The sequence below is a fragment of the Callorhinus ursinus genome, unplaced genomic scaffold (genome assembly GCF_003265705.2).
Source record: "Callorhinus ursinus isolate GAN/ISIS: 27379988/994484 unplaced genomic scaffold, GSC_fseal_2.0 scaffold29, whole genome shotgun sequence".
In the NCBI taxonomy this organism is placed as follows: Eukaryota; Metazoa; Chordata; class Mammalia; order Carnivora; family Otariidae; genus Callorhinus; species Callorhinus ursinus.
Window position 1 is genome coordinate 5,921,261 of NW_027397091.1, and position 18,543 is coordinate 5,939,803.

The 18,543-nt window shown below is 41.0% G+C and overlaps 1 protein-coding gene across 7 annotated transcripts in view; it reads left to right on the top strand.

Moving 5' to 3' along the window:
• The window catches only part of PLCB1 (phospholipase C beta 1), a 722,355-nt gene that overhangs the window by 551,385 nt on the left and 152,427 nt on the right, over positions 1 to 18,543 (top strand). For all 7 annotated transcript variants that reach the window (XR_012374115.1, XM_025876536.2, XM_073878364.1 and 4 more), the window contains exons 11-12: positions 4,736 to 4,893; positions 15,124 to 15,206. Coding sequence is in view for 6 of the 7 variants with exons in the window: in XM_025876536.2 (XP_025732321.1) it covers positions 4,736 to 4,893; positions 15,124 to 15,206 (241 nt within the window). In the remaining variant the exon portion in view is untranslated. The remainder of the gene's footprint in view (positions 1 to 4,735; positions 4,894 to 15,123; positions 15,207 to 18,543) is intronic.

Consider the following 18,543-nt stretch of genomic DNA (forward strand, 5'->3'; position numbering starts at 1 on the left):
GAGAACTCGGGGCCCCGCTCCTCAGTGTGTCCCCAGAGAAAAGCAGTCACTCCCATGTCCCCGGTCTCCGGCCACACTCCGTGCTCACCCGGCCTGTGATCGAGCATTGCTATCTCTGGCACCCGACCCCCCACGGAGTCTCCAAACCCAGCAGATCCCTGCAGTGCGTTCCCGCACCGCTCCTCCCCAGGAAGGAAGGGGAGTCTCCCCGGATCTGCTGCTTGTTGGGTCCCTGCTGGGGGAGCCGTGCCCCGACTGGGCCGCAGATCACAGTTTATGGCAACCCCGAGCTGAGAGCCCGCGCCTTGGCTCCGTCTCTGCAGCCGGCTTCCCCGCTCTGATACCTGGGAGCTCTGGCGCACTCAGGCACCCCCGGTCTCTCTGTGACCCCAAGGGTCCTGAGACCACACTGTCCCGGGAGGATTCCACCCCCCGCTTAGCCACTGGAGCGACGTCCCTCCACGGAGCCAACTTCTAAAAGGTCCGATTTTGTGCTCCGCGGCTCTAGCACTTGCCAGAAGCGGCCGGCGGAGGCCCCTCCCCCGCCGTCTATCCTCCCGAATATCGCCTCGGATTCACTTCTCCGCATGCCCTACCTTCCAGTAAGTGGTCGCTTCTCTGTTCAGAGAGTTGTTGCTACTCTCCTCTTCGATCTCCTGTTGAGTTCGTAGGTGTTCAGAATGGTTTGATCCCTATTCAGCTGAATTCCTGAGACCAGACGAAATCTAGGTCTCCTACTCCTCCGCCATCTTGCTCCGCCCCCCCTAAATAGAATCTAAATAGAATTCTATTGGTGAGGAGAAAGAGAAAGAAGAGAAAGAAAGGGAAAACAGAAGTGCAAGGTTGGGTGAGAGTTTAAACTCCCTGGCGCATGAGAGAATCTCCTTTATGTGTCCTTACCTACCTACCTAGATGGGTAAGGGTAAGGAATAGGTCTCATGTCATTTTTGCATCCCCAGGAACCAGTATTTTGCCTCCCACAGAGGACATGCTTGGGAATGTGCACAGGCCTTAGTGGTGAGGCTTCTATAATCAGTAAGGCATATGCTGAAAGTTGCTTCCCCACTTTCTCACCTAAACCACCTTATGGCAATTGGATCCATGTTGAAGACAACTTCATGGTCTCCCTGGGGTTGTTGGCAGATACTATGGAAGAGACATCAGGTCAAACTCATGCCCCTAGAAATGGTCAAGATGAATAACACATCCTTTATATTTTGGACAGTTTCCTCAACTGTAACTGTGGGATTAGGTGACCTGAATAGCTGACACAGCATTGAAAGCAAAGGAGAAATAGTGCCAATCTCCATTTATTGAAGGAGCTACTATTTATTGAAGAAGGCCACTGAATTAACAAATGCATCACGTTCTGGAAACTTTTTGCACGGAGGTTGAAAAGAAGACAATACATAATGATAACTGTAAATATAGACAATATCTCAGAAGCCTGTGTTAATAGAGGGGTTGTTACTTTCAATTTCTGGTCTCTTCCATCCATGGATGCCTTGGGTAATCTTAGACAAAGACATTGGATGTAGCCAATTGACCAAAATGATTGCAGTCAAGTGAGCAGTTGCAGAGCTATGACTTGGGTCAGTATTATGAATTAATCTGAGATGGAGCTTTGGCTCCCAAGTTCAATCATGGACTTGGAATGTACTCCAGAGCGTATTCACAGCCAGGCAGAGGTGAAGTCAGATACTAGTTTCAGAAATAACAAGGGTTGAGGGACTCACGACATACCAATTAATCCCAACCCCAGGCAATTCCCTGGCCCCAGAAGCTATATTTATTGGAAGTAATCAAATGGAAATATAATGGGTGGGTGGGATATAATAATGAGGAGTTAGGAATGTTAGGGAAGAAAAATAAACTAAGTTTGAGGATTTATGCAGAAAAGGAGGAAATAATGGAGAATATTAATACCTATTTGGGAAAAAAAAATCTCCATAAATGAAGGAAAACACACAGGAAACCTAACATACATGCCAAGGAATAGGACAATTTTGGGTAAATGTGAGTTTTCTTAAAATATTCTTTCTTTGGGAGACTTCCATTTCTAATAAAGAGTATTCATTTTAAAATTGAACAACCGTTGATTCTGGAAAGATTCTTTTGGGCTTAGGTGTTGGACAATAAACACAACATAGACACACACTCTCTCTCTCTCTCATCTTCCATTTTTTAGTGTTTTTTTCTTCAAATTGCTTTGCATCTCGTAAACCCAACCCCATGCCTTACCGTGTCTTTAAAAACATTAACTGATCAACATTCAAAAAGGACATCAAATTCCTCTTATTCTTTGAATGATTAAAAAAAATTGCATGCAAATCCAAAGAAATTTTTTGAATCTTTTAAGACTGAAAACTCTAGGGTGGATTAGGCATTTATCTACTTCATTCTACCATTAAACTTTATGTAGCTTATAAATCCATGGCATCTTCCCTACTTAAGTTAGAAATGCTCAACCACCAATTAATGAAATAGACTCCAGAAATCTTGATGGTAGTGCAGTCAGTAATACACTTAAACAATTTTCTAGATAGTACACAAGAAAATCTGCTCTGCTCTTTAATAACGTACAATTTTCTGCAGGAGCTAGGATTTTTAATGAGTTAACCAAATATTATTTGAATCCTTCACTTCCTTTAGTTAAAGTAGCCCTCCCTTAAGCTTAAAAATCACATAAATTACTACCTTTTCTCCTCACTCTCACTGTCCCCTCCCCCTTTTCTACTGTAGGAGAAACCTTTATTACAACAAACTTTGAGGCAATTATAAATGGCAAATTGATTATCTAGCATCAGGAACTTTCTAGATTACTTTGTCAGCATTTCTTCTTTTGCAAACACATTTGTGTGTTTAAAATGCCCTATTTTTTCGGCAGAGACAAGTGATTATGAAAACCTACTTAATCAGCCTTTCATGCTTTTACTAGAGCTCTGTAAAACTCAAGAATGTCATCCTTTTGTAATGCCAATGTTTGGGTGTTGTGACGTGCATATAAAAATAAAATTAAGCCAACAGGCTTAATCCCATTTTCTTTGTCCTGTATGTCTCCACCAGGCAGACCTTGTCTATTTCAAAGTCATTTTGACAGTTTTCATCAGTATGTCATTTTTTAAACTATTTAAAGAATGATGGAGACTTAATGATAGAGTAGAAATCAGAGAAATCTTTAATGTGAAAAACCAAAAACTTCCATTTGTGTGTTGATGGTGGGCCTGTCTTGAAAGTTATTTATTATTAATCTTTAAAAAATAACTTCTCAAGAAGTGAGTACCTTCCAATAACTACTTAAATGAAATAGGAATAGAGGAATAGTTTGGCTTCCATTCCTGCCCTCAGACTTCACAAGTGCCTTGATTATTGCAATTCTTACCACTTTACTAGAGGATTTCAGTTCTGTTCACAAAGTTTTTAAATTTTGAGGAAGTATATCTATATATTTTTTTCTCTGTTGCTTGTTTTTGGTGTCATATCTACAAAACCATTGCCTAATCCAGGTCACAAAGATTTACCCCTATGTTTTCTTCTAAGAGTTTCATAGTTTTATGTCTTATATTTGGGAGCTTAATCCATTTTGAGTTAACTTTTTTTGTTTATGATGTGAGATGGGGATCGAACTTCATTATTTTGCATGTGGCTATCCAGTTGTCCTAGCACCATTTGTTGAAAATATGATGCTTTCTGCAATGAATTGTCTTGGCACCTTTGTTGTAAGTCAACTGATGATAAATGTGAAGGTTTATTTCTGTACTCTCAGTTTTATTCCATTGATCTATATGTCTGTCCTTGTGCCAGTAACACACTGTCTTGTAGTTTTGTAGTTAAGTTTTGAAATCGGGAAATGTATGTCTTCCAACTTTGTTCTCATTTTTCAAGGTTGTTTTGGCCATTTGGGGTCCTTTACATTTCTGTAGGAATTTTAGAATCAGCTTGTTAATTTCCGTTAAAAAGCCAACTAGGAGCTCAATAAGAATTGAACTTGCAAATAAGTTTGGGCAGCAGTGCTATCTTAGCAATGTTGTCTTCTGTTCCATGAACATGGTTTGTCTTTCCATTTATTTAGGTCTTCTTTAATTTTTTTAACCCTGCTTATATTTATTAGATAATATGTTTATCACTTTTTTTGTTACATTTAAATTTATTCCTACAAATATATTCCACTTTTGAAAAGAGAATGTTTAACTTTTCTAAGCATTTGTGCCTTGGACAAACATGACAGTATGGTTGATCTATAACAGAATAGCCTTAAAGACTCAGACTAAAAGACTGAGTTTTGAGTTATAATCCTGGAACTTCCACTTACCAGCTTTGGAAACTTGGGCACATGGAGCTGTTCTCTGCCATTTTCATTATCTGAAAATAAATATTTAAAAAATAAAGGTAGTTACACAAGAGAGGTTTTTACGAAGATTAAATGTAGTAATACATGTAAAGTTAGAAGAACTATAGTTGGCACAGGGTAAGCAGTTAGGAAACATAAGTTATTATTATTGTTACAATGCTCTTTTTCTTCTACTTTTCTCTTCCCTAAAACTACTGCTAGGCAGCCACAATTAGATTTGGGATTATGCCACTAACTTCTGGTATGTTGAGGCAGATGGTTGAGACCAACTACACAAGTTCCTGAACTCTTTATTTTCCCATTGTTGAAAAGATTTTTTAGGAAGCCACCAATGTCTTCCTCGCTTTGTAGGATTCTAAGGATCATTTTGTTGGTGTTTTACAGCTGGCCAGTTGGCTGGAAACTCCTCTGTCGAGATGTATCGCCAAGTGCTCCTGTCTGGTTGTCGCTGTGTGGAGTTGGACTGCTGGAAGGGACGGACTGCTGAAGAGGAACCAGTCATCACCCATGGGTTCACCATGACAACCGAAATATCCTTCAAGGTAGAGTGAATGAATATTGCTAACAGAAGAAACCAGGGAGACCTGAACCCTTTTAGGTAAAGCCTCCTAAGGTAGAAAGTCCCAGTGGTTATAATTAAGTCCATAAGCTATTAATCATCTTTGCAATTTCAGAGGCTAAAATTTAGTAGTGTATTTGTGGGTAATTAACATCATGTCGTAGGGAGCTGTGGTGTTTCAGGAAAAGTGCCTTAGAGAGGACTTACAGGATTTGGGCTTATATCAGGTGATTTGGGGGAGGGTTCAAGAAAGTAAGGTTTTGCTATAGATTGGGTACTATCAATAAGCAGAAATAATCCTGTGACTAGGTATCTTAATAAATCCTATCTAGGAGGTAAGATTAAAACTGTAATTGATAAGGAGCTTCAGTCATTCTTATTAGCCAGGAATGAGGATATGTTTGGTCATCTCCTTTCTCTTTCTACACAAGGCTCCATCCTACATCATAAAGGGCCTAACATTCATGCATATGGACACAGACGCCCAAATATCCAAGTTATGTTCACATCCCCTGAAAAGAGCCATCCCCAGGAGCTTGGAATCATTTGGGTGGGGGAAATCTGGGGCTCTAGGGACCCAGAGAAAAATCTAGGAAGAGGATATATGGGCTATAGGGGAAATGTGTTTTTTACTGACTCAGGCTTCTCACCTGTCTGGAAGTAAACCAGAAAAGAAGGGCCAGAGGACAACCTCTAGAGCACAAATCCCAAGGCATGAGCCCCATTACCTGTGTCACCTGGGTCTCAGGACAGAACTGGCTCTGGGTCACTAACTCTTGCCCTAAGCAACCAAGGAAACAGTCCAAGTATGTGGATAGCTAAGGTAGAGGGAGGAACAAGGCCATTGAAAATGGGGTGGTCAGAGTGCTGAGAGACCAGAATGTTGGATGAATTATATATTAATGTCCTCAAGATTGTTGACAAAGCTTTGGATGAAGACAGTGAGGCACTTGCCAAAGTCCTTGCTGAATGGGGGGGAGCTCAGTAAATGGCACAAGAGAGGAAGTGGTAAAATCTGGTTGGAGTGCCTTATGAGAACTAGGAACTCAAAAATAACATTGGGAAAAAAAAAACAAAACCCTCCCCAGTTTTTGGCCCCAAGGCACCTGGGATGTGAGAAAATAAACAGCTATCACTCGAGAGAGCATCAAAAGAGAAGCAAGATTGTCAAGGGACAGCCAGATTTCAGTTGAGATAAATGGATTTCCTGATCAAAGGTACCATATTTGACAGTAATAAAAATGCGTTCAGAATTGATATCATTAGCACCTTAAAATATGTTCACTATGTTGTGTCTAGGGAATTTGACTTTTCATGATTTCTTAAACTTAGGCTACAACACAGTAATCAGAGATATATAGCACCCTTCACTAAATTTTACAACAAAGTTTAATATGAAAGGTGACCTTAATCTCGATCAAACCCTTACATTTATATCTATTCCTGAAAGGGAGCACTCAAGTTCTTTTGGTTTTCTTTAATGGAAAAATCAATGGGTTTTTGTTTCATTTCCATAGTCCCCTACCCTCCCAGCTCCTGCCATTGTCCTTTGTCAGCTCTCTAAGATACCAACCCCTAACCTCGCTGGGCTCTTTAAGAAAAGGTAGGGCACAGATGACCCTGGTGTGGAGAGAGTGCAGTTTGGGCTCATCTGGCTGTTGATGGGTGGAGATAATCCTGGGAAAGGAGATACCACATCCTGATGGAGCATTACTGCACTAAGGGACTGAAGGCCTTGTGAATTGACCCAGTACCAGGAGGGCCCTCCCATCCCCTGCTCATGGTTCCCTCAGAGTCCATATGGGGAGCAATTATACATTCTTTTCTTTTTTAAGATTTTATTTATATATTTATTTGAGAGAGAGAGAGAGAGAGGGAACCAGTAGTGGGGAAGGGCAGAGGGAGAAAGAGAGAGAAGCAGACCCTCCACTGGGCGGGAAGCACCACACAGGGCTCAATCTCAGGACCCGGAGACCATGACCTGAGCCAAAGGCAGCCGCTTAACTGACTGGGCCACCCAGGCGTCCCGCAATTATATATTCTTGAAAATTTATAATCCTCAAGGTTCTTTGAGTTCTGGGGTGCGGCAAGGGAGGGGTAGGTGGAGAGATAAACACCAGGCGCATTCTAAGACATACTTATTTTATGTGGAGCGTTGCCTTCTTGATCTCAGCCACCAAGTCAGCTTAGAGTGACTCTCCCTGGACACTTGTCTATACAGTCGGTTCTTTAGTCACATCTGTGATCCCAGAGTCATAGGCTGATTGGACATCTCTTCCTGGGCTGGGGAAGCGTAACTTCACCACATCCACACATTTGTGGACAGATGTAGAAGCTAGAAGACTAAATCTAGCCCAGAATACTGCTTCCTTTCTCTGCCTGCCAGTGGAGGGTGGGGGGTGGCCAAAGGGAGCAGGAAACTCATCTCTCCAATGGTTGGTTTGTCCAGCCATGCTTCTTGCTAATGCGCATTTGCAGGATGGATTATTCTTGCAAAGATGTAGGTGGGTGGTGGTGGTGGTAGACTAGGATGGCTGTGGATAATAGAAATGTCAATCTGTTTTGTGGACAAATACAGAGAGTAGGTATTCTCTGCATCAAGACTAGGACTGAGGTGAAGCTTAGTGCGGCACCTCACATGCAAAATTTAAGGAGGCACTTGCTCTTGGTGTCATGTACATGCGGAGTTGGTACCCAAGGATGAGTGTCTCTTTACCTTTTACACTTAGACCCCTCCCTTGCCTCACCACAGTCCCAGCTTGCTCTGCATGGTTATCAGCACAGAGTCTGCTTTTCCAGAAACCACTGTGTATATGAATTTGGAAGAAAGGGTAAGAAGAGAAATGGGGGACAAAATCCTGTGAAATCCACCCCTTGTTACCCCTTTCCCCCTCACTCACTTGGCTACAACTCCACTGGGCTCTGCTGTTCCTTTTTAATTTTTTTTAAATATTTTATTTATTTATTTGAGAGAGAGAGAGAGAAAGCATGAGCTGTGGGGAGGGGCAGAGGGAAAGGAAGAAGCAGACTCCCTGCTGAGCAGGGAGCCTGATGTGGGGCTTGATCCCAGAACCCTGAGATCATGACCTGAGCCGAAGGCAGATGCTTAACCAACTGAGTCACCCAGGCACCCCAGCTCTGCTGTTCCTTGACCATGCTAGGCAGGTCCCACCTCATGGTCTTTGCACAGATTATGAGGCTCTGCCTGGAATGTTCTTCCCCCAGGTATCTGCATGGCTCACCTCTTAACTCTTTGAAGCCTTTCTCAAATGCCACCTTCTCAAGAAGGCCTGCTGGGACCACTATTTAGTACCATAACAAGCCATCACACCCACTGCCACACTCCCACACTCCTGATACACTCCCTAGCACCACTTTATTTTTTCTGTTTACCAAATGGCACCTTATCACCTCCTGCCACTCTGTTAATTTACTTAATTATTATGTTTCTTGTTTATTGTCTCTCTCCTTCTATTCTTCTACTAGCATGTAAGCACCACAAAGATAGAGATCTTTGTTTTGTTCCCTGATCTGTCCCAAGCACTTCGAAAAGAATCTGGCATATAGTAGGTGCTCAATAAATGTGTGTGTGTGTGTGTAAATGACTCTTCCCATCCCTAGGAAATAGACAAATTACAGCATAGCTTTTAATTTTAGTCTTTCTTGCCTCTGTCCATCAGATATATGAATTTTGTCTTTCTCCATTTTCATGTGTCAACTTCCACGTATGATATATTGGTGGGCAGTGAAAATATTCTCTGAACGTTTGCCAGTTTGGACTATCCCGTATATTTGGACCTGACCTTCATGGTGCAATTAGGCTGTATTCTCTAGCCACTGCACATACTGCAACAGCAAAATAAACTGATTACAAAAGTTCATCATTTTTATGTCACACCGTTTATCTGCTCTCAATCTATGTAATCTGAAAAGCTTCTGTGCAACACATCCCCAAAAGTGAAAGCTCCTATTGGCATTTACTGCCTATTTATTATATGGGCCAAAATAAAAGGTTATAGGGGCGCCTGGGTGGCTCAGATGGTTAAGCGTCTGCCTTCGGCTCAGGTCATGATCCCGGGGTCCTGGGATCGAGTCCCGCATCGGGCTCCCTGCTCTGTGGTGAGCCTGCTTCTCCCTCTGCTTCTCCCTCTCTCTCTCTCTCTGACTCTCATGAATAAATAAATAAAAAAAACATAAAAAAAAAATAAAACAAAATAAAAGGTTATGTTCTGAGAAAGGGGACATGCTGTAATTTGGTGTCTTTATGGAGGACTTTTTATTTTGCACTCTGGATTTATTTATTATTTATCTCATATATCTGCTGTTCTGTTTCTTTGCCTCATTGCTCTAGCCTTTCTGATGGTTATGACATAGTCATTCGCCACTTGGTTTTCATTCTCTCTGCTCCCATTCAGTCTCCTTCTTCCCCACACTGGACACCACCACCCCCAGCCCATTCCGCCCCAAATTGCTCTTTTTTCTCCCCTCAGGCAGCGCCTTTGTTACCGGCAAATGTATAAGATGGAAAAGTGGGTAATATGATAAAATCAATGATGAAAATATATTAAATTTGAGTATGTGGTTAAATCGAGCATTTCTGAAAATAAAGCTCTAAGAAAAATAATAATTTAGGATGCAATTTAACAGCTACATAAATGGTCACATAAAATGGATATCCAAATACATCCTGCTGTTGTCTATCAGGGCTAAAGGATTTCAAGGGCAGTTTTTCCCACTGGAGGTCAGTAATTGAGCCATATGGTTTATAGATTATTGAATCCAGTGTTAGGAGTCCCTGAAAAACAGTTTTGGCTTAATAAGGAGCAATTGAGCAGTAAGGTACTTTCGATACAGTCTCCACTAATGATAGCTCAGATGTAAGAAGCAAACTTAAAGCTTATAACAGGTTTTCTCATCCTCGATGATCATGCACACCATGCTCTGTACATGTTAGCTATTGATATGATATTGAAATTTTTAAAGCCACACTTTAGCTTTGTTTCTGTAGATGTAATGGTTGTGGTATTCCATATGCAAAGAATTGCTATGAAGTCAAGATGGGGCGGAGGGGTTTGAATTAAGTCAGTTGTAAGGCTGCCATGGTAGACGCTATAGAAGCCCTCTACACACAACCCCTGGGATCCACTTCTAGGAAGAAACCCGGAGCCCAAACTAAACATAGCCCAGCCTTGGTCAGAGGCCCAGTGGGAGCTGAGAAGGGTGTCCTAAGTCAAGTGCAGAAGACCAGAATGGAAGAGGAGAGAAGTAGGAGACCCAGCTAGGAAGGCTCAGGGATTCCAGAGCCGAGCTGCTCTTCAGGCTGCACCAGCATCCTAGCTGTGGGAAGAGAGAACCAGAGGCAGGGAGCTAGGAAGATGGAGGAAGGCACAAACTCCCTACGGGTCTGAGAGCAGTCCCAGAAAAACACTCACATTTCATTTGCCAGAGATAAAGAGAGAGAGCCCTTTGGCTGGAGGCAAAACACCCACTTTCTAAGGGAGAGGGGTTAGGTTTCTCTCTCACTTTCAGGCCTGACTCTCATTGGCCCAAATGCTCATGGGGCAGGTCTACAGTCAACCTTCATTAATAAAGGCAGTTGTGGTACCTCTCAAATAGCCACAGACAACAATCAGCCTCAGAAAAGTTATCAAGTTTTATATACTTTTATGTTTGAAAGATTTTTTTCTTTAGGGGAGCCTGGTGTGTCGGTCGGTTGGGTGTCTGCCTTTCTTTTGGGTCATGATCCCGGGGTCCTGAAATCGAGCCCTGCGTCGGGCTCCTTGCTCAGCAGGGAGCCTGCTTCTCCCTCTCCCTCTGCCTGCCGCTCCCCCCTGCTTGTGCTCTATCTCTCTCATAAGAATAAATAAAAGCTTAAAAAAAATTTTTTTTAATTAAAAAAAGAAAGATATTTTCTTTAATGCAACACTCAAACTTGACTGGAAATTTTGGCCACGAAATTGCTAAAGTTAACTGGGTTATTGAGTATGGAACCAATATTTAAACTTCTTTAATGCAAAATAACATTTGCCTGTGGTTACAATTGAGTTTTAAGCTTTGCTTAAGCCACGGATCAAACTAGCCCAGGGGTTGACTGACTACCTTCCAGAGGCCTCATTCAGCCTGCCATCTGTTTTTATGAACTAAGTTTGGTTGGAACATAGGCACATCCACATGTTTACATATTATCTGTGGCTTCTTTGGGTCTACAAAAGCAAAGTCGAATAATTGCCATAAAAACCATATAGCCAGCAAAGCCTAAAATACCTACTCTCTGGCCCTTTGTGGAATGTGTGCTGACCTCTGAAATAGTCAATAGAAGACTAAATTGGAATACAACTGGAATACAACTATAAAAATAAAGTTTCTCTTCTGTTAAGAATGTTGAATTCATTCATTTATTCAAAAATATTTAATCAGGGTTGGGGCGCCTGGGTGGCTCACTCGGTTAAGCATCTGTCTTTGGCTCAGGTCATGATATCAGGGTCCTGTGATCAAGCCCCACGTCAAGTCTCCCTGCTCTGCGGGTAGCCTGCTTTTCCCTCTCCCTCTGCTGCTCCCCCCGCTTGTGCTCTCTCTCTCTCTCTTTCAAAAAAAATAAATAAAATCTTAAAAAAAAAGAAAATATTTAGTGAATGTCTAGAATATTCCTTAGCACTTTCCAAAGCCCTAAGGACAGAGTCGTGGAGAAAACTGAGTGTTTATCTCCAAGAAGCTTATAGTCTAGAGGGGAAGAGGTAGACCAACATAAACATACACTATGCACATGGACACATGCCCTTTAAGGCAACACAAGTAAGTATTGAAGGAAAAGGGGGCTAAGGTATGCTCTTTTCAGTAGAGTGGTGGGAAAAAGACTTGGGTGACATGACATTTGAGCAGAGACCACCACCCGCAAAATTAAGGAAGTGAGTCTTGCTTTCAGATAAGAGAATTCCTAACAGAAGTAACAAAGATGAACGAAGAAATGAAAGAGATGAACAGAAATGAAATCGTTCTTAACGTATTTGAGGAAAAGCAAGAAAAGATCAATAGACTATATCTGGGTGAGCAATGGGAAAGGAAAAGGTGATGAATTTAGAGATAACAGGTGCCAGATCTAATAAAGAATTTGGATTTCTGTGAAATGGAAGTCCAGTGAACAGTTTACTCTAAAGGAGTGAAATCATCTGACTCATGTTTAAGAACAATCCCTCTGGCTGTGGTATGTAATATAGAGGGAAATGTAGAAGCCTCTGCTAGGTTTTGCTGCAGTAACAGGAGCCCCCCAACCCCCCGAATTTCAGTGGTTTAGAGCCACAAAGGTTTATTTCTCATTCAGGCTAGATGTTGGCTATTGCTCTGATTGATACCGTCTATATGCCATATGGAAAGAACAGCCCAATCTGTGATATCACTGGGCTCACGGCAGAGGGGAGAGAGAAATGGCAGAATCACATGGTGGCTCTTTAAAGACTGTGTTCAGTATGTCATTTTCATACACATTTCAATGGCCAAAACAAAGGACATGGCCATGTCAGTTGTCAACATCTCACAGGAAGGGGTAGTGAATATGTGGGAATGATGATGAAATATACAAAAGCAGTTATTGCAGAGGTTTTTAGGTCAAGATGATAGAGGTAGATGTGCTGAGATGTGGTTATATTCTGGATAAATTTTAGAATGGATTGCTGACAATCAGATACCAGAGAAAGAGAAGTCAAGAATGGCTCTAATGTTTTGCATTTAGCTGATACAATAGGGCCAAATTTATGAAATCAACAAAATCTAGCTCCTTTTTATTCACACTTAACACCTACTTTCTTTATGATATCTATTTGCAGTTATTTTGAGGGCTTTGATCTTTGGTGGTTAAGGTCATTAGTTACATGAGAGTCACTGCCTTGGTTAAGAGCATAAACTCTGGATAGGTCAATTTTCCTGGGGTTTCTTAGATTCTCTTCTTTGTGACCTTGGGCAAATTGGTTGATATCTCTGAGCCTCCATTTTATAATCTGTGTTGGTGGATAAGTTTTTCTTAGAGAATGTCTATAGCATGAGTTAAAATATGTGTCTGGAATGCTCATTTAATGGTAGCTCTTGTTTTTATTAGTTAGAGTCTAAGAGGAAAGGTTTAATGTGAGTGAGGACAGAGGCACCTGCACTGTAAGAAACCTGAGTTGATTTAAGAATATATGCTCATCATGAGATGGTGGGATCCTTTGCCTTTTCTCCCTGGGTCCTCACAACAGGCTTGTGGAATGAGGCTTATCACCCTCACTTTACTTACCAGCAAGCCAATGCACAGAGGCTTTAAGTGATTTCTCCCAAAGTCACACAGTTTGTAAAGCTAAGAAGTTAGGATTCAAACACAAGCCTGTTTGAATCTGAAGCTTGTCCTCAAATAAACAAGAATTTAAAGTCTTGGTGTTGCTTGCTATTTATACTGCACTTCTTTTTGATGGCATCAACTATCGTAAAAGTTAAATGGATAATGTATGAAGGGCAATCTGTGACTTCACTTCTAAGAAACAGTGAGAGTGATTCTTTTGCTCAGTGCAGGCAAATCCTTCTCAGAGGATATATGCAAATGTAGTACAGAATTAGAAAGCCTTATTTATACTCTGGGGCCAGGGAAATAGCTTTCTCACATAGATATAAAGAAAGCAATGTATTGTTTAAGGAAGGGAGAGAAGATAGTGGAAAAGTCTCGGACATAAGGAATGAGAGTAGAAATTCCTACTTGAGAGGAGACTAGGAAAAAAATAAATGCAACTAAAAAACAAACATATGAGTATACCAGTTCAATAAGAAAAACATATTGAAAAGCTGGGGCCCAAAGCTGGTTGGATATGCATTGAAATCTGGTCCTTCATACATTAGGTGATCAAAGATGAAAAATAATTTGGAGAAATGCAGGAGTCTATAAAAGTATTCATATTCTTTAATTCAGTAATTTCCTTTCTGAGAATTCATTCCCAGAAAGTAATTCAAAATACTAGGAAAAAATGGAGATGTTCTTTGTAGAACTATCTGAACGATAGCTCTTTAAATATGTCCGTCCAACAGTTGGGTAATGGTTAAATCAATTATAATACTACTGCTCCCTAGAATTTTATACAGCTATTAAATCTCATGACATACATATTCCTTAAAAATACAGACTGAGGAATGAAGTACTAATACACGTTACAACATGGATGAAACTCAAAATCATGCTAAATGAAAAGTGCCGGAACATAAAAGGCCACCTATTGTATGATTTCATTTATATGAAATGTTTGGGATAGGCAAATCTATGGAGACAGAAAGTAGATTAGTGGTTGCTTTGGGCAGGGTGCATGGGAATGAGGTGGGGAAATAGGAAGTGACTGCTAATGGGTACATGGTTCTTCTGGGGGTGATAAAAATGTCCTAATTTAGATTGGGATGATTGTTGCACAACCTCTGTGAATATACTAAACACTGTCCAATTGTACACTTTAAATGGTTGCATTGTATTTCAATAAGGTTACATCTCAATAACAATGTTCAAAAAATGCAATTGGAGTATTTACTATAAAGAAAACCAAGTTATACAAACAAATGAAAAACAAACCAGAAGTAAATATAAACAAATACCAACAGTGGTTTGGTTCAAAGGGTGAATGTATGGGCAAAAATTGTTGCCTTCTCCCGTTCAAAATTTGTATAATGTGATTAGATTTCTTCTTTCATTAAAAAATATACATATAAGTATACTTATAACAAGTATAAGTAATATATATATATATATATATAATTAGCAAATAGAAGAACGATTGTCTCCCCCTCCACCAAACCAGTGTTCTTTCTTTCTACTCTGTTAAGTCAAGAATCAAAAAATTCAGGGGCGCCTGGGTGGCACAGTTAAGCGACTGACTGTTGATTTCAGCTCAGGTCACAATCTCAGGGTTCTGGGATTTAGCCCTGCATTGGGCTCCATGCTCAGCGGGGAGTTTGCTTCTCTCTCTCCCCCTTTCGCTGCTCATGCTCTCTCTCTCTAAAATAAATAAATCTTACAAAAAAAAAAAAGAAATGAATCAGAAAATGTATAGTCCAGCAGCTTGCACAACCCCTTCTAGCCACTTCAGGCCTTTCCATATAATTCTATGAAGGAAAAGGCAACCACGTTAATGGGCATAGTAACCCCAAAGGGAAAACATACATACACATTAGAATTCTGGCATATTGAATATATGCGTGTTCTCATTTTTAGGAAGTGATAGAAGCAATTGCTGAGTGTGCATTTAAGACGTCACCTTTTCCAATTCTGCTTTCATTTGAGAACCACGTAGATTCGTAAGTATTCCACACTTTCACTGGGGAGTCTTTTTCCCAAAGAAGGCATGTTTAATAATTGTGCATCAGATTTAAGATTATTTGACATTATTAATGGTGTTCCTCAGTGATGTTATGTCTTAAGTATCATGTTTTCATCTGCATATGTTGGGATTCACTCGCTTAAACCTCATTAACATTACAATAATCCACTGGACTTGGGGAATCTATTTTTAGGTCACAGGATTTTAAATTAAGGACTCCTCTTTTTGCAATGGTGTAGAATAATACCATGTCTCTCTTTTGGTGGGCCATTTTTATAATCCTCCTTCATTAGCTCCTTCTATTGCATGCACATTTATAGTCTGTTTTGCCACGCAAAAATGGCCAGTTCAAATGGCCAGTTCCGAACACTCTGGAGTTGGTGGAGAGAAAGCCGCAAATTCTCTTCCACTGCCTGAGCTTACACAGAACTCAGACCACCAGATGCTCCTCCTTCCTCTTCCCACTGGTTGCCCTTGTTCGTTAGTATTTGTAAGTGTGGTCCTATTTCAAAAATAGCCTGCCCTTATCACTGAGCCACACAAAGAAAAGATACTTTGCCTTCACTATTTTATATTCATTTTATCACAAAATGCCAGAGTAAGACACGTTTCTATCTAAAATGTGGGCATTAGTTTACCCTATCTTTACCCAGTTTAAAATCCTTCAAAATGAGAGTTTTCTCTACTTTGAATCAAAATTCAAGAAACTAAAATTCTGGTCCATGGAATGAAAGGCTGAAGACTGTGTAGAAGTGCCCACCATTGCTCAAAAGAGTATTTGTGATGCCCTCTCTTTCAACGACCTGAGCCAGATTTCTCAACTAAAAGCCAAGAGCACCTGTCCTAATGTGGCTCACGGGTTCTTTTTTTACCCTTCTTCTTATTGAAAAGTCTTTCTCAAGCTACTGATTGATTCCCTTTGTCCAGCTAATTTGCAACACATGCTTCAATTTACGAATTCTTTAAGAATTCCCTAAAATCTTAAACAGTTTGGTCATGAACACATTTCAGCCTGAGGTATTTCCAAGTAAATGTGATCATTTGTTACTGTGATCATGGAGAAGGGCCTTGTTTTGAAGTAACCAATTTTATAATTATCTGTATTTCTAGTTTGCCCTCAGGAAATCCATATTACATTTACCAGCTCTTGGTTCTGTTGCGCTGGGAAACAGTCAGCCAATGAATGATTTAATCATTTGGCAGATAGTTTTTCTAACACTTCTGAGGGGCAGTTGAAGAGAAAAGAATTGATTCTGTTTCACTGCTATCTCTCTTGGAACTAAAGGGAGCGCCTCTTGAGTTGCTGTATTTAATACTTCATTTTCTGTGACGACCCTGACTCGCGCATGAGCGTTTTCTCATCTCTGCCCATCCATTTTTAACTGGGCTCTAACAGTCCTTTAGCACCTTTCTTTCAGGCACTGTGGTTCCCAGACTTGTAGATGTATTATGTCTCTTTTCGAGAAATATCTCCAAATCTAGCATATTTATGGTCTTCAAGAAATGTTTCTATATAAATTAGACAAGATGAAAAGCTCTAGTTCCACTCTTGATTCTCACACCTGCCCCATTGAACTTTCCTATAAGGGAGCCAGAGAGCTATCAACAACAACCTACCACCACAAACATAATAACAGCTAATGTTTATTGAGTTTATATTATCTGCCGAGCAGCCTTACAGGCGTAAGGTCATGTAACCCCTCACCACAAACCCAGGGGCTCCTAAGAATAAATATTATTGTGATAATCCCTATTTTGTAGATGTTGAAACTGAGCCCCCAAAGAGAGTGAGTAACTTACCCAAAGCCAGGCAGCTAAAAGGTGACAGGGCTGGGATTCAAATCTGGCTGGCCTGGCCTCAGAAATCACGTTTCATCAGCACTCTCCCCGCACCTAAGCAGATGCATCTGGAGCCTTCAAAATATCAAATTAAGACAACCAGAGCATCGACAAGGCAACTGTCTATAAATGTTAACTTTTATGTGGCTTGTGATCCTTAACCACAGGACATTTTTTGTGGTTTTCAACACCAAACCCACAGAGAGCCAAAATAGGGTGTGAAAACCAAACCTCGCATTGCACACAAAAGCGAAAAGACAGTATCATGATACTGTCCTTTCTGGTTTAAAAATGAGATATTTAGCTATTAAAAGTTTATTAGTAATTCATATGCCACAAAAGAAAACAGGAAAACACAAAAGAAAACAGGATGCCATGATAGTTACCCCAAACCAGTGAGATACACTTAAGGCAGTGAAATACTAAGATACTGAATTCTGTGGTGGGGGAAAGCTGTTTGTTTCATGTTTCCATGATCCTGGAGCTTCACATGTCAAAATTGCTCAGCTTCAATCCTCTCCCGTGGGGATTATCACACACCCAAAAAAAAATTGCTAAGCTTTTTCCCTTTGCTAGTAAAACCCTGTGCTTGACATGTGGGCCACCTCACCTCAGTGCTGAACCCAGTGGCAGACATCATTTTTCACTTGCAGCCCTCTTTCCCACACCTAGAAATAAACCTCAGAATCCTTCGCAACACGGTAACCAAGAGACACCTCCCCACAAAAAACATCCGCCACCTATTATTTGCCATCTCTAGTGGACCATTTCATTTTCCGGTGTGCTGCATCTCCAAAATGTCAGATTCAGAACTGTGGTTCAGGCTTCTTTGAGCCACACCTCGAAAACAAACTCACCCCGGAAGAAAGGAAGAAATCGACTGGATTTTCTGGTTTTCCCTCCAAGTACTTGAAATTCCCTATCTACGAACAACAAAGGGAGGTCTGCCATTAGGTGCTGGCAACTCATCCTTCTCCCCCTGCCCCATCAGAATCCCATAAAACGCAGATTCCTGAACCGTACTCCCACACCCCATTTTGAATTTGTAGAAATGAGACTTGCTCTCTAGCTGCAATGTGAATGTCTTTTATTTCTGCAGTTTTGACCCACAAAGTTGCTTGGTTTTCCTCTGACTTTGTCTATTCACTCTCCTCTCTGCTCTGATTCGGTTCCTGTCAGGTGTGTGTGTGTGTGTGTGTGTGTGTGTAGAACAGCCTGATCACCAAGTAGCCCATTTTACTTTTTCTTGGAAAACTCCCTCTTGTTCTCTTCATCTCAGTTGATTTTGAGGCAAACTTGAAAACGTCAGATTTAGATCCTTGTTCTTCAGAGTGCCTGATCCGCGGACCAGCAGCATCTGCCTGATTGAGGAGCTTGGTAGAAATGCAGAGTCGGGGCACCTGACTGGCTCAGTCGATACAGCATGAGACTCTTGACCTCAGGGTCGTGAGTTTGAGCCCCACGTTCTGGGTAGA